Source organism: Pseudochaenichthys georgianus, chromosome 13 (genome assembly GCF_902827115.2).
Source record: "Pseudochaenichthys georgianus chromosome 13, fPseGeo1.2, whole genome shotgun sequence".
Taxonomy (NCBI): Eukaryota; Metazoa; Chordata; class Actinopteri; order Perciformes; family Channichthyidae; genus Pseudochaenichthys; species Pseudochaenichthys georgianus.
In genome coordinates this window covers 39,004,914-39,022,384 of record NC_047515.1, presented here as the reverse complement: position 1 = coordinate 39,022,384, position 17,471 = coordinate 39,004,914, and the positions used below count along the sequence as shown (strand labels likewise).

General features: G+C 41.1%; 1 protein-coding gene across 2 annotated transcripts; it reads right to left on the bottom strand.

Moving 5' to 3' along the window:
• Window positions 1–3,530: 3,530 nt before the first annotated feature.
• On the bottom strand, window positions 3,531–16,208 carry scn2b (sodium channel, voltage-gated, type II, beta). 2 transcript variants are annotated; one of them, XM_034096990.2, is made up of 6 exons: window positions 15,876–16,208; window positions 9,606–9,766; window positions 7,687–7,903; window positions 5,105–5,297; window positions 4,562–4,611; window positions 3,531–3,652 (listed from the first exon to the last, which is right to left on the bottom strand). In XM_034096990.2, exons 1-5 carry the CDS (start codon window positions 15,946–15,948, stop codon window positions 4,602–4,604), a joined length of 654 nt encoding a protein of 217 aa, XP_033952881.1. In that variant the 5' UTR covers window positions 15,949–16,208; the 3' UTR covers window positions 3,531–3,652; window positions 4,562–4,601. The 2 variants fall into 2 exon arrangements, with proteins under 2 accessions (XP_033952881.1, XP_033952882.1); XM_034096991.2 differs by lacking the exon at window positions 4,562–4,611.
• Between the last annotated feature and the right edge of the window lie 1,263 nt (window positions 16,209–17,471).

Sequence of the window (17,471 nt, the reverse complement as noted above, 5' to 3'; positions counted from 1 at the left end):
GTGCAAACGCGCTACACCGGCCCATAACACTCCCATTAGGAGAAAGGCATGTCACTTTAACCCGTAGATGCATAAGTGGGTCTTTTTTGACCCGGTGAGGTGTCTTAGAGTATCTTTGTAATTACATGTTTGTATCATTTCGTATTCCAGCTATTCCTCAAAAAACATGTTTTGGATATCACGCCATTCAAATTTTTTATTTAAATTGTATACATTTTAAGAAATTGTAGTTTTTGTATTACTACCCCAAGCTTCTATAAGTGGGTCAAAAATGGCCCGCATGCATTTTTTATGGATTTTTTTTTCAAAATGTAAAAAAAATGTCTAAAATTATAAATAGTGAAAAATAAAATATAAAATATTTCTAGTGTGAACCAAAATATAATACTAAATATTATACAAGTGATTTTTCTTAACCAAAATGACAAAAATGGCATAAAAACACATTATTCTAATACGGGTCCTTTTTGACCCACTTATGGAAGAGTGTAGGGTCCAGTCACTCTAAGGCAGGGGTTCTCAAAGTTTTGATTCGTGAGGGCCAATTTAGGTACAGAATATTGGATTGAGGGCCGCCCAAGAAAAAACGGAACACAAAATAATTCCAAAACAAATCCTCTCTTTGTTGTACTAACCAATTACCGCAACTCGCGAGATGCCTAGTTGCCATGCAACCAGTAGTCTAGCAAACTTTCCACAAGCTGTCATTCATAATTTAGGAATGTCAACCCAGGGGGCGCAGTTTTACCATTCTTAAATTCCATTCTAATTCTTACTAGATACAACCATGGAGGATTAAAATATAACGCATGCATTTCAGCGTGTCACATTAACTATCGCGGGCCGCCAGAAACATTTCCGAGGGCCGCCATTGGCCCGCGGGCCACACTTTGAGAACCCCTGGTCTAAGGGCATCTAAGGGTTAAACAATTATGCAAATATAAAAACACAAATGTGCCAAAACACATGTCAATCAACCTTCTTCCATTTCTCCTCATGGAACCGTTTGGGCCGTTGTAACGCATTCGCCCCTGTCGGCCACCGTAAAACGACCATATTGATCAACTGTACATCACCTACCATTTATAAAATAAATAACAAAACGTTAAGAAATACCATCGTGAAGTGAAAGGCCTAAACACAGTCCTGTTGTTTTTTAAACGTTGTAATTAAGGGGGACTGGCCAGGCCACCAGATTTGACAAAAACATCATAGACATTCAGATATTAAGAGAGATCACATGCTGCAACATGTACAAGTGGACATCAAATAGTGATCTCATCATTATTTTTTAACATGTAGGGTGCTCCAACCAAATAAATGATCAAATCAATACAATACATTTCCCAATTTCACCATCCAATCACCATGCCATGTTTTTACTAAAACAGCCCGCATTCAGATCCATCACCGTCTTCACAGAGTGAGCTATGTGTGTTCCTTAAAGGTGCATGCTCTCCATTATGATTAGAATTAGTACAAAGGTGGTAACTGTGCAAAACAATATATACAGTTTCACCCCCTCACGTTTGAGGCAAAGGCAGTACTCTGGAGACAGAGCTAGGATGCAGGTTTTTAAATTATATTGGCTCTATGAAACCTGATGTACTTATATGATTCTGTTTTCTTCAAGTTTGTATCTTCTTGGTCGAACGCACGTATTGTAAGTCGCTTTGGATAAAAGCGTCAGCTAAATGCAATGTAATGTAATATATTAATCTGCTTTAAAATACTCTCTAAAACTTGTTTGTATTGAGGTGCAATTGCTCAGTTTTTTGTATCTCTATAAAACAGGGCTCCAGTTGGATTCAAGTTGCAGTTAGAATAAAAATACAAATCAATTATTTATTTTTTAATAATAAAAATCACTGGAAGTTGATGTCCTTTCATATCTTTCCAGGAGCTAAAAAGTCAAATATGCAAGTACAATATTTACTGTATATCAAACATGTGAATAACATCATATAATATTTGATACAAGGCGCCACCTTACGGTTATATAGAGCAGCTTATATATGGCTTAACTGGCATTGCTGTGCTTTTCTGGGAAACTTAACAGACGATCATTAAGTTTCTTACTTTCTTATTATATAAGTACAGCACACTGTAAGCTCTTAGTTAGTCGTGAACGTAAACATTTTATATTTAAACTTGGATCATTTGGTATTTCCTGTAGTACTTTCTGTAAATGGCAGTAAACTCTTCTGTGTGTGCTACGGGTGGTTTCGGTTACTTGTCAACTGTAACCAACATAGATTTTGTGACTGTGGGTGCGATGAGAGTTTTTCACTTTAAATTCTGTTTGATGTCGTGGATCTTCAAAGATGTTGTCATGTAGTTCACTACATTGTAGTCAACGATCATTCACTTTCATTGATCCCAAACACAATTTTTTTCTTTTACAGCTAGATTTACATTTGATATTGTCAACATTAAAGGTCCCATGTCACGGCCATTTCTACTGATCACAAGTCCATTGTTGAGGTCTACTAAAATACATTTATATTGTGCAATTTTCCAAACTTACATTGGTTTCTCAAACAGCATCTCTTCTGTATAGTCTGTGTATTCACTCTCTGTCCTAAACGGGGCTTGTTGGAGCTCCTCCCCCCCCCCTCCCTGTGAGCCCAGTGGCCGTCTGCGAGACAGCGAGACACAGCCCGAAACACACACACACACCCGCAGTCTGGCTGGGAGTTTGTGTGTGTGTCCAGGCTGAGTGTCTCGCTGTCTCGCCGACCCCACACCAGTGAGCCAGCTCACAGTGTCCTGCTCCTCGCAGCAGCGAGCCTCGCAACGTCCCGCCGAGTGTGTGTGTGTGAGGAAGTCCGCGGATTGGTCCAAACGTAACGGCTCCGCGGATCCTTACGTCACTATACCCGAAATACGTCACCATACCCAAGAAGTAAACAATGGAAAAAGAGAAATCCCCAGCGAGGCGTTCTGGGGCAGCACAGACAGGTATTTTCTGTGTTAGAGTTGTACTCGCTACAGGGTGTACTTTGAGGGGTTGTGACTCTGCAGACCGTTTACATGCAGGAAAACCTAACACACAAGGGGACGGGGGATAACCAGAAAAGCATGACATGGGCCCTTTAAAACTATTTATGTTCAGGTCATACTGCCCAGCCCTGGCCTGGTGTACGATTAAAAGGCCATTCCCTATGAATAGGGAATCCAATGCTACTGATATTGACTCGCGGCTATGGATAACGTTTTAAGTGTGTAGGTTGTAATAAGTGTTCCCGTCTTAATTTCAACAATAAAACGAAAAACATCTCACACAGACATATATAAATATGCACACACACACACACACACACACACACACACACACACACACACACACACACACACACACACACACACACACACACACACACACACACACACACACACACACACACACACACACACACACACACACACACACACACACACACACACACACACACACACACACACACACACACACACACACACACACACACACACACACACACACACACACACACACACACACACACACACACACACACACACACACACACACACACACACACACACACACACACACACACACACAGAAGGGATGGAAGTGTCGTTGGAAGATGCTTTGAGCTGTGGTAACTATAGATCTTCAGGGAGATGTCTGAAAGAAAAGAGAGGAAGGGAATATTAACATTTTCTCTATCTGAGCTAGAAATATTCTTGGAAGATGTGCAAATGATTCTCGAGAGATAATACCAGCCGGTAGTCAGATCTAGGGCAAAACACACAAAGAAACACATGCGCTTGCATACATACATATATATACACTTGTTTGTACCACTTTTAGGGACACTGCACATCCACAGTGGTCTTCTGAGAGAAACCACAGCAGGAAGGGGGAATCAGATCTTTCACTTAAGTAAAAGTAAAAATACCACAGTGTAGAAATACTCTGTTAGAAGTGCATGTCTGGCATTCAAAGATTTACTTAAGTTAAAGTACAATAGCATCCAAATATACTTAACGTACCGAAACCTAAAGTACTCTTTATAACATGTTCGGAATCATATATTTGATCACTACATTATAATAAGTGATCCATTAATGTCTGCACACTTTTTCTTTTGCAGCCAGTAAATGTGAAGCTACTATATACTATTAAGTCACTTTTCAAGTCCGTCCCAATTTGAATTCATATTATAAATAAAAAAGAAGTATGAAGTAGCATACAATGGAAATACTCAAGTACAAGTATCTCCAAAATGTGCTTAAGTAAAGTCCCTGAGTAAAAGTACTTTTAATGACTGCTTCCAATATATTCCAATACATTGTTTAATAAAACCCAGGTTATATGAATGTGTCCACTACAGCATCACTGTGGCTGTAATTTCTATTGTAATTACCACGCTTACATGGCAGTGTCCTGTCTGTTTAGTTTGGCGGTTACTTTGATTTTTAACTTTGCTGTATTTCCTATTTCTACCCATACTGACCGAGGCATCTTCTCTAGCACACATGGCGTTGATGATAAACAACAGGAGTCCAGATTGGTTGATAAGCAGGTGTTTACCTGAGGGGTGGTGGGGTGAGGGATCCAATCAGAGGACCCGCTATGGTTGTCTAAAGATAAAAGTGAAGAGATGCCCGGGACAACAGGTTAGCTTTGAGAAGATGTGGATTCAGTTAGAGAAGCCAAGGAGTTATATTGACGGGAAAGTACTTTTGTGTGGCTAACTTTACGTCTGAGCTGTTATACTTGTATAACACATGTGATGGTCAGCACATTACTACTGTCAAATGTGCAAAATGCTACCGGCAATTCATATGTTTGAAATTATACCAAGCATACATTTCTTTCTCTTTTTATTGTTAAACGCAAGGGGTGTTTTTTTGTGACAATGTAAAATAGCTTGAACTAGTATGGAATAATATTATGGCAATGGCATATCCTAGGGAATTTGTTCGCTAGTTAAAATTGGAAATACTGCTGCAGAGGAGAGATATGTGCCTGAGCAGCTTCAGAAAACAGAACATGTACTGCTATACCAGGTCCTTCTTAATCGTTGTGCTATTGGTAGTTTCTGCTTGAGGACAAGAGAATGAGATGTCTTACTTAGTTCCCTCCTCTGCAACACCTTCAGCATCCAGCTTTCCCTCCTCCTCCATCTTCTCCTCTGAAATCAGTTCTTGTTTCCGGTGTCGACGGAGACATTTCACCACCACCATGGAGAGGATCAGTAGCGCTAAAGCTCCGCCCACTGACGCCCCGATCGCCACTGCGATGGTGGAATCTCTGGGAGGAGGAACTGTGGAGAGGAGAGGGTTAAATAGTGTGTAGACATCGAACTGAGACAAGTGCAATGCTGGCTAAAAGCACTGATTAAACAGAGTGGAAAGTAAGTGCTGCTGAGTGAGCGTGGTGTGTGTGTGTGTGTGTGTGTGTGTGTGTGTGTGTGTGTGTGTGTGTGTGTGTGTGTGTGTGTGACGTGTGTGTGTATATATGTGTGTGCGTGTGCAAGAAATGCTGAGGGACTAAGTTAAACCTCTTGTTTGTCTTAAATAAGTAAAAAGCTGACTCATCACCAGTAGGTCCTCGTGCTCCAGGAAACACACACTGTTTGAAAAAACAATGCCGAAGAAAGCTCAGTGCACCAAATAGCAGTCATAAATAAGTCCAGATCCTATAGGTTAGATTTTTAACAGTATTCTTAACGTTTTCGCATTTCTTGTCATATTATTGCAATGTAGTCCGTTTATAGCTTGCAAGAGCGTAAACAAACACAAACCTACATATGAATTTTGTTTAGCCGGATTTTTGCGCAACCATCAAAATTATTCATGAGCCACTTCTGCTATTAGCTCACGAGGAAGCTGGTAGTGCCGCTCTGTTGACAGAAACACAAACAGCTGCAGCTTGAAATGAGGTAAGGGCCAAACATGCCGGATAATGATAATAATTGTCAGTGTTTGTTACCTGAAATGGTGTATTCAAAGTTTGCTTTTTTATAGAAACCATTTGTAAAATAATGAATGATGCTATTTCATGCTCTTGCAGCTCTGAAGTTATGATTGATTATGTGTGTGACTGCACAGGGACTGCAGATGGAATGAACTAATAGCTAAATCTGGCATGAACCATCTGCTATTTGTTTTAGATTAATTCATGTGTATGCAATGTCCTTGTTTGATACAGACTTAAGCCCAGGCCACACGAGGACGATACCGGTCGTATCTGCTACAGTTCACTATCAGATAGACGATTCGGCCAAACGAGGCCGACATGGAAACGCAGAAACATGATAACGATAACGGGTCCCAAGGTGGGTAGATCTCTGGGGGGGCAAACGGCTCCGTGTTTACGCTTATACGATCATTTCCTGATTACGTTGAAGCAATAGCCCTGCCTCTCCTGCTCAGAGATCAGCTGCGGGGCTCTCAGAAGAGGGGGAGGAAAAGAGAGGCTCGGTTTATTATTCTTATATTATTATATAGAGTCGTTATAATTTTTTTAAAGCTCAATAAATAACAAAGAAGACCTCTGAGCGACACTTTTCTAATTTTGTCTGCATTTTGTCCGGAAGATTTAACGGACAACATGTTGACCTGTGAAAAAACATCTAACTGAAACTCTGCCGCACGGTTCCCTCGTCCCTTGGAAGCGGCGGAGAGGTGGGTGTTTGTCATCTGCTGGTGGCAAACCCGGAGAGAATTACAGCAGGAGAATACACTTGCCTCGGGGAGGGAGAACAAGAGCCAGAGCGTCCACAGCGGAGAATAAACAAAAGGGAAACCGTGGCAACCATGCGCGGGAAGTCTTCTTCGCTGCTTTTGTGGCAGGACTACAGCGCCACTTACAGGCCTGGTATATGTACTACAGTGTCTCCAGTGCTTTTGAGCGGTCTCGTGTGAACGGACACGTTTCTGGTGCCTGTTGCGTGTGGACCAGACTTGCCAACCTTGAGACCTCTGAAATCGGGAGCATTTCAAAACCACCGCACGGGGGGGGGTGTTAGTGGATCGCCGGAGCTGTATTAGATTAACATCTACACATAATTATTGTAGTTGTAAGTGCACTGTCTTGCAGCCTGTAGCACCATCCTTGATGGAGCTACAGGCTGGACCTGTATTTTTCAGGAAAGGAGTGAGCAGAGGGTATAGATTCTTGTTCTGTTTGCTGTGACTATCGGCTCACCCTCTCAGACTTTCAGTTGCGCGCGCTACTGTGTGCTAACTGCTAACAGCTAATGGCTGATGTTTTCTGGTTGAACGTCAGTGACGGCAGGCTGAGATCCTCACCGCTGATTGGCTTCCGCGAGAACGCGTCACGTGAATTTGACGCTTGAGTTGAAAAAATGTAACTCGCTTTTGACGCGGCACAGTTCAATCGCCTCAATCGCTTGATTCGCGCCGCGTCCACCGCTTCATGCTCGCCGTCGGAGCGAATTCCCGTCTGTCCGCGTCTCTGCATTGACTTTACATGTAATCGCGCCGCCCCCAAACATCGCATCGCGTCCGGTCTTAACGCAGCATAACAGCAATATCTAGCTTCCACTTATTACACAGCTTAGTTGAATACTCAATGCTGATTGGTCAACAAGCGGGATAACGTACAGCGTCATTAATGAAGAACACAATCAGGCACTGTTTCTTTAAGATGTATAGACAGTAGTATCTTCATAAGGGTTATCGTCTTACGTTCGCTAACAACATGGAGACGTATGGTGCCATGTCCCTGGATGCGGTCGGGCGGGTTTCTCACGTAGCAGTTGTAAAGGCCCTCATCCTCGATCTGCACTTCTGACAGGGTGATTGACAGGTCGTTCTTATCCAGGTTCCCCACAAACATGACCCTGTCTCCAAACTGGTACGATCGCTGAGGCACCATTCCTTTATTCTTGATGAATGTCATGAACTGTAAAAAGAGAGAGGGAGAACGTGATTTATTAGTTTATTTGACAGGCAATTATTCGAATGGAAGTGTTTTTGGCCGTTTGCACAGTGAACAATAGCCAGATTTAGGCAATAATCTTTTTTTCGTCTGTAAAACCAAACAGACATATTATAAAGCAAGAAGATAGCCACAGGTTAGAGCAGTACAGAAGGACATTTCATTGATCAGAAGGAATCATTTCTTATCAAGTATGTTTTTATTTAATGCGCTTAGGGTTAGGGTCAGTGTCTCCTCTTCCATAACCCAGAACAATTTGCACAACAGCTAACACATTCATTTCCCAATGTGGGATGAATAAAGTATCTATCTCTTTACCTGTCTATCTATCTATCTATCTATCTATCTATCTATCTATCTATCTATCTATCTATCTATCTATCTATCTATCTATCTATCTATCTATCTATCTATCTATCTATCTATCTATCTATCTATCTATCTATATTATCTATCCATCTCTCTGTCCGTCTGTCTGTCCGTCTGTCTGTCTATCTGTCTGTCTGTCTGTCTGTCTGTATGTCTGTATGTCTATCTATCTGTATATCTATCCATCTATATGTCTATCCGTCTATCTATCCGTCTCTCTGTCTTCTGTCTGTCCGTCTGTCCGTCTGTCTGTCTGTCCGTCTGTCTGTCCGTCTGTCTGTCTGTCTGTCTGTATGTCCATCTCTCTGTCCGTCTCTCTGTCTGTCTGTCTGTCTGTCCGTCTGTCCGTCTGTCTGTCCGTCTGTCCGTCTGTCTGTCTGTCTGTCCGTCTGTCCGTCTGTCTGTCTGTCCGTCTGTATGTCCATCTCTCTGTCCGTCTCTCTGTCTGTCTGTCCGTCTGTCTGTCTGTCTGTATGTCTGTCTGTCTGTCTGTCTCTCTGTCTGTCCGTCTGTCCGTCTGTCCGTCCGTCTGTCCGTCTGTCTGTCTGTCTGTCTGTCCGTCCGTCTCTCTGTCTGTCTGTCCGTCTGTCTGTCTGTCTGTCCGTCTCTCTGTCTGTCTGTCTGTCTGTCTGTCTGTCTGTCTGTCTGTCTGTCTCTCTGTCTGTCCGTCTGTCCGTCTGTCCGTCCGTCTGTCCGTCTGTCTGTCTGTCTGTCTGTCCGTCCATCTCTCTGTCCGTCTCTCTGTCTGTCTGTCTGTCTGTCTGTCTGTCTGTCTGTCTGTCTGTCTATCTATTTAGACCAGGAGTGCCCAATACGTCGATCACAAAGGTAGTGTGGGTAGATCGCATGGCTTTGAAAAAAAATAAAATAAAGTTAGCCTATCATCCATCCTTATTATGGCATTTTCCACTTGATTGACGTACAGGTAAGCCAGTCTGAGATCTCATATTTTCTAACACGCAGTTCACCACGTATGCGCCGTCAACCGCGCCAGCTGCAAATCACCGGCGAGCTGATTACCTAGTTAGCCTTCCAATTTATACAATTCTACTAAATAAAGGGTATACAATGTACGTAATGACCAGAAATGTACTGAGTTGTATTGTGCCATACGGGTTCATGCAGTTATGCAAGGTACACCAACATAAGGTACTCAGTATATAAATAAATATATGTTTAGCATTTGTAATGTAGGTGATCAGTTTGACTTGGTCATTTTAAAAGTAGCTCCCAAGCTGAAAAAGTGTGGGCACCCCTGATCGAGACTATTAAGAAGTACTCATCCTAAAGTACCTACCATGTCCTCTGTATCATTTAGTGTTTCTTGGTAGGTCCAGTTCATGAGAAACTTGCCAACATCCATCTTATAGCAGGAGGTGAACGTGCAGGGGATTTTCACTGTCGTTCCATTCAGTGCGTTAATGTTTTGGGGCATGAGGACGTCCATGCTTGAACAACCTGTGAAGGGAAGCAACACAATCAGAGTTAATGATGCAACAACAATAATACATCTTATTCTAAACCAGGGGTGTTAAATGTCATCGCGGGCCACACTAGCATTATGGTTGCACTCAAAGGGCCGGTTGTAACTATATAAATATATAAAATAATGTTTTATTTTACATTATTGGCTCTGCATTGGATTATTATCAGTTATGGTAATAACATCATAAATAACTACGTCTGAAAGCAGAAGTCTAGCACAAATAATTGAAATAACTATTCAATAATTACACCAATCGTATATTATATTCTTTGCAAGCTCTTGAGTTTGACGCTCCTGTTCTAAACAATATGGTATACAAAGATATTTTTTTAACCTTCCTTTTATTGACCTTCCTGTCAACGTTGACCTGCTGTTTCATGGAGAATAAGGGGTTCTTGCATCTGATTGCCACACAGTTAATTAGTTTAGCGTACATTAAGTATACTCATTATTAACTTCAAAAAGAAGAAGGGTAGGGCATATTCTAGGAAAGCTGAAAGAGACAAAAGCCTTTTTTTCCATCTCATGATAATGCTACTTGTACAGTTTCAGCTGTAGTCTTATATTCTAGACCGAGCTTAGACTGCTCCACTAAGTCAGTTTAAATACCCACAAAAGCAGTTTGATTTCCTCAAGTTCCTCCTCCCTTCTAACATCACGTCTCAGCATGGATCTCCCCAGACAGAATCCGTGCCTCTCTCTCAGTGTGTGTGTGTGTGTGTGTGTGTGTGTGTGTGTGTGTGTGTGTGATGGGACTCTGCACCATTATTTCCTCTGCAGTCGGGTGTTTCTGGCTCTCTTCCCACTGCTGCTGCACCACTCCACAGACTTGTCTGTTTGCACCACACTCACTCACACACACACACACACACACACACACACACACACACACACACACACACACACACACACACACACACACACACACACACACACACACACACACACACACACACACACACACACACACACACACACACACACACACACACACACACACACACACACACACACACACACACACACACACACACTCTACATATCCACCCAGCGTCTGTATGTATAATTTACACACGCACCATTTTCCATGCGCACAGTCAGGTGTCTTGTAATGCAGCGCACCACCTGCTCCCTAATGCTTCTTGCTCTTACACACACACACACACACATACACACACACACACACACACACACACACACACACACACACACACACACACACACACACACACACACACACACACACACACACACACACACACACACACACACACACACACACACACACACACACACACACACTGCTTCCAACTCGTGCTTTGTCAGCAGTGAGCTTAGCATGCTAGCTGTGCTACGCCAATGTCACACAGCATGCTGACCTATCTGCAGACATACAGCTACTACATTCAAGGACACACACCCATCACTGACACACACGCGCACACGAGCTCTGTATTTGTGGCGCTGACATCCCATTCACAGTGAGTTCAATCAATCAATCAATCAATCAATCAATCAATCAATCAATCAATCAATCAATCAATGTTTATTTATATAGCCCAATATCACAAATGTTACATTTGTCTCAGTGGTCTTCACAGTGTGTACAGAATATCAGTATGACAATACGACACCCTCTGTCCTTAGACCCTCACATCGTACAAGGAAAAACTTCCGAAGAAAACCCAGTTTAAAGGGAAAAATGGGAGAAACCTCAGGGAGAGCAACAGAGGAGGGATCCCTCTCCCAGGACGGACAGACGTGCAATAGATGCCATGTGTACATTGAAAAGATAATACATTTACAACATAGGTAGTCCAAATGTTTGGAAATGCATGTGTGTATAATAGGAAGATGAATCCACGAGGATATCCATCCAGGACCGATGATCCAGGACCACAGCCACGATGAGTTAGATGCAGGCTGATGCTGACTCAGCAGTCCCGTCGATAGTGAGAAGGAGGCAGATGCAGAGACTTGCTAACATATGAAATGCTGCAGTGGAGCAGCCTCCCTCCCTGCCTACCTCCTTCCCTCTGCCCTTCCTTCCTCTCCCACCCATGTCCACTCATGCCTCTCTCCTATACCTCTCCTGTCTTACCCCACAGCTACACTCCAAAAGGACTCCCTATTTTCACTTTCCAAAAGCATTCTCTCTCCCACTCCCCTTCTATTTTCATCCACTGCTCTCCCAAGGTCAATGCCGAAAGTAAGGTGGTGTGTCTGTTACATCACCTGTCCCGTGTGCCCTCAATTCCTCTCATCCAACTCTATGTGAACAACTTTTTATACGTTTGACCGTATATATGCACATAATACAATTTAAAGCAGAGGTGTAAGAAAATAACAGTTTTAAGGGAAATGACTGCCTTGTGGATAAAACAACACAAGTGCTGATACATTTAAGGAACTGCCATTTACTATATGTTGTTTTTGGAATATAAATCTCTTTAAACAAACACATCCTAAAGACCACACAATGTGTCCATTTGTATTGAGAACAAGATACCTGAAGCTATACTTTTACTTGAAATGGAGTATTTTACAGTTAGGTTTTAGTACTTCTACTTAGGTAATGGATCTGAAGACTTCCTCCACCACGGACCGAGTTGTCCATAACAGAATCACCACTCAGTGTATTTAGTGTTGACGACGGTTGGATGTATGAGAGGAGGTCCTGTGTGTGTTGACACTTTAGGGTTATCAACTGGCCACTCTTTAAAGGAGTTAACTCTCTGTAGAGGGCTTCAAGATGGCGTCCTTCATATTGTTGAACAGGTTCTTTGTCTTATCCGAGGGGTTCTTATCGGGGCAGGGCCTCACATGCACCTCCTTATAATAGGGAACAAAAGGCTTTAATGTTCCAGATAACCCAGCAGTAAATTGCAATATACACATTGTACACATGTATTTTTCGTTGGAGCATATTATAAAATTGTATTTTATTTGTATTTGATCCTATAATGGAGCATACGTTTCTTATAAATAAAGTGTTCTGATTATTTTCATATCCCAACAACAGAGGGACATTGGTGTAAAAGTGAACCATGAGTTTTGTTTGGTACTAACTCATGTCTGGAGGAGGTGTCTGGTGCTCTCGGAGGAGATTTGGGTGATACGTTGGGCGTGACCTTACCTTAGTTATTGGATAATGGTTGAACAACCCAACAAACATTGTGACATCACAAAGTAGCCACAATCTGATCCGCTCATTTTCAGACAGGTTTGAGGGGACACATTGTTGTGTGTAAAATCCATGACAATGTGGGTATTGCATAATAGCTGTTTTTATCTATGTGTGTTCTTTACTGCAGGGCTTGTCCTTAGCGCCCCCTGCTGTGTAGAAGGTCATACTGCAGCAGCCAGGGGCCAAAAGGGAGCAGTCAGTCGATACAACTCACAGCACAAATACAACATCTGTCAGTTACTCCTGAAGGAGTTGCAGGAACGGATGCAGAAGCGTTTCTCTGATTAGATAAAAGCAATCAGTCCCAGAACCCTTTTAAAGTAATATGAAAAAATAGCCTGCAGCATCTTTGTGTCTTACTGTATTATCGGCACAGACAGGGACGCAGTATCCAGTGGATTGACCTTTTCTCACTGCAGTGCTGCAGGCAGAGGGATTGCACAAGCCCACACTCCTTTAAATGTAAATATTGACCGTGTGGAATAAGAGAGGAGAGGTACTTTCCATTTCCTGTCTTCCTCTCGCCTGCACCCTTTCACTGTTATGCATTATTGACCGTCCTGTCTGCTCATGAACGAGATGCGAAGTATGGCTGCTTTAATACACAGTATGCTGAAACCGTTAAGAAGAACTCAAACAACATCCAGATAGAATCGCAGAAACTACACAGATAAATACACACAGTTACTGTAACATGTTTTAAATGTGTTATATTTCAGTGCACTTTTGACCAAATGTGCAGCTTCTAGACAGGAATCTGAAGATGCATCTTGACGTTTTGAAAATAAACATCGCAGCTTTCCTACCCTTTCAAATGGTATCTCGGAAGTTTGTTTTGATATTTGATGTTTATACTGTGAAGGAAACATTTACAAATCTAATGATTCTGTGTTGCAAGGCCAATCTAGGTCTTTACGAAGCAGCACGAGAGTTGAATACAGTAAAAGTAAAAGAACATAAGGTCAATTACAGGCTTACTGTTGAGTTATGTAAATTAAATATATTAAAGACATTGTGAAATAACAACATGTCTGTTTGTAAATGTTTTGCGCTTCTATTTGAGTATCTTCAGAAACATATGTTTACTTAATATGTGTTTCTATAATGCAAAATGTTTAAGGATAAAATTACACTTGGTCTAAATTACATACATTATTATCCAAATCTATGCTGTCATAATAACTGCATCAAACCCCATCTCATAAAACTATTGTTGTATATGTTGCAATGTTTACTGAAAAAAGATTTTGTTCAGAAACAGAATTAATATTTACAAAGATGTCATGTGTTATGTTCCTCAATACTTTAGGTTCTAGATTGTTCTAGATAAGGGAATAAACAAAACAAATACAATTAAAAATAAACGGGTAAAAAATTAAGCAAAACACTCAAATAAAAACAAAAACTTGAATTGTAAAATCAAAAAATGCTGTTTATTATAACTAAAAGGGGCTAACTAAGGAATTCACAACCAGCCAAAGACCATTTTTATTAAGAAAAAAAAGTGACAAAAAAATAGGGCACATTTCCTAACACTTCTGAAACACGTTAAAAAAGGAATCAGATCCTTTACTTACGTAAAAGTAAAAATACAATGGCCTTAAAACACTCCATTACAAGTATGAGTATAAAGTGGAAGTATAGATTAGCATTGAATGGAAATACTCAATTCAATCACAAATGTCAAAAATGTACTACAAATAATTGGGTAATTGTACTTGTTTAATTTCAATCTCTCAATCAGAAAGTCTTATTATTTATTTATTTATGTGTGGCTCTGCTGGAATGGATTTCCTGTTTAATAGGCAGGCACTTAACTAGCCACAGTGCAAGTGTTTCCTCTGTCCATTTGCAGAAATGTGTTCCGGCCACAATCGATAAGCCACTGCAGCAGTAATCATCTATGATTTATTATGGATTTGGTTTAATTAACTTATTTGTGGTCATTTGATGCTTCTCCACATCATGACGCAGGCACTTGATGCAAGTGCAGTAACAGTGGATGTTTGTTTGTGTTTTAATGTTCAGGGTGCTGCTGCCCTCTACTGCCTCTCCTCAGGAACTGTGAGTGCAGTTTCAAATATTCAAACGCATTGTTTCAAATACATATATAACACAAACATAAACAACAAAGTGCAACAGACAAAATAGTTTGACTTTGTTGCAGGAATAAGCCAAATATGTTCTTTTAAAATAGAATAAGATATGGCAGGATCTATAATTAAAATACAGTAAATACTCTGTAATAATATATATCATTGAGGACTGGATTTGAAGTGATATATGCGGCTATAAACAGCGTATTCTAGACAGCATTTCACTCAGGCAACCATTGCAACCACAGTAAACAGCAGGAGGGGACATTGTTCAACTCAATGCTGCTATATACTCACCACAACATGGCTTTACATTGGTGGATGGATCTGTTTGTTAATCTGCTCCGGTTTCACATTTAATCTGAGCATCCCCACTCAGAGTAACGATGCTGTGTGTGATCAAATGTAGAAGCCCATTTTGATCTGATAGCTTTTGATCTGCAAATGATCCTGATCCATTTGATATCATGCTGACATCTGCTCCATTTAAACCCACCTAGCTATGAATAAGGACCCTTCATAGTGTATGTGTGCTACTGAATACAATAAACAGCACATTGGTGGCACCTAAATAGGCCTATGTCTGTCCCCACACTGAGTCACCCACTGTACACAATGATGTACACAATGATGAGCACATATTTATTGTATAAAGGCAGCTGCATCTTATTGAAGGGTGGATGCACCGGGGGCATACATATGTTTACAGAGGGTGACTAGAGATATACAGGGGGAGGGGGTCAACATAAAGCCATCAGTGGACAAGCACAGCTGATCACAGATCCATTTGTTTCTTACCGGAGAGCCAGAGCAACAGCAGCGCCGCGCTCAGCAGCTGCGCGGCAGACCTCTCCGGTACCGGGGAACACATCTTCCGGGGGGAAAAAACCGAGCCTTTATCAGTGGAAAAATATGTATACGTTAAAAAACACAGCAGGAATTCTGCTCTTGCGTTAAAATGCTAAAAACTGTATTTTTTGTTTGGTTTTACAGGCAGGACATGGCTGGCAGTGTCTGTAACCTTTCGGCAGGTTGGTCTCATGGTTGTCGGTGCGTTGGAGGAGGAGGAAGGAGGGCAGGACAGGAAGTGGAGTAAAATGGAGGACATCTGCCTCTCCTACAGGTTGTAAACAAACGGTTTGTACTACGTGTTGAGTACACTTAAGAGCAACACCTATACGCTTGAAATCAAAAGAAAAGAAAGCAAATATTTACAAAAATAGACCTTGAATGAATTATTGAAAAATAATTCATGTATTATACTATAGATTTTAAATGCAGGGTATAAGGTACACATAAGGCTTTGGTTGGCAAATGCATTTTGACCGTGTTCAATTATGTTACCTATTAGCAATACGATAAAATACATTGATTTAGCTGATTTATCGTTAGCTGCCATAGCCTCCACAATTTCCACATTTCATTCAAACTGATCAAATGAGAGATTTTAAAGCATTTCCATCCAAAATCATCAAAGAACCAAATAAAGGAATTCATATATGTGTATATTTTAAATTATAATCATCAATTACGACTATGCAGGATGCTTAGATACGCTTTTCTAACACAGTTTATGTTGATTTCCCCTCACTTTTGTGTACGTTTGTAATGTGAATATAAATGAAGAGGTCAGCCACTACTTATCCAGGTGGGAGCAGGAGCTTTTGTATCGTGGACGTTTTTTTAGGTAACACTACCAAAATATCACATCTGTATTTGACCACGTGCACACTAATGTCTGTTTTGGGTCATGAGGATGAGGAGTCCCCTCTGAGAGAAACCAGGCTGCCGTGCAGACAAACAATAAACTAAACACAGTCCAACACTACCTCCCTCCTGATCATTCCCCAATCCATCCTTGCTTGGTGGGAGCAGAGACTGTATAGCAGGGATCACCAACTACATTTGTCCAAGGGCCGAAATGTAACCAATAGACACTATCGCGGGCCAGCGATTTTTATATAGCCCAGAATTTTATAAATTGTATTCAGAATACTTTTTGAATACTTTTTATTACATTACGTTACATTGCATTTAGCTGACGCTTTTATCCAAAGCGACTTACAATAAGTACGTTCGACCAACAAAATACAAACTTGAAGAAAACAGAATTATATAAGTACATCAGGTTTCATAGAGCAAAAACATTTCAAGTGCTACTCAACTGGCTTTAGATAAGCCAGTCCTTTATTTGTATATAAGTGCTTTGTTAATACTTTATTTTTCCATAACAGATGAGTATGTTTTGGTGAACAGGAGACACATATTTTACTGTTTTGGCTTATCAAGAACTCAAACACAACATCTTGGTGTCATTCTGGACAGCTCTCTCATCTGCACCCCACATAAAAAACATCACCCGGACTGCATTCTTTGTACTGTCTTAAAACCTTT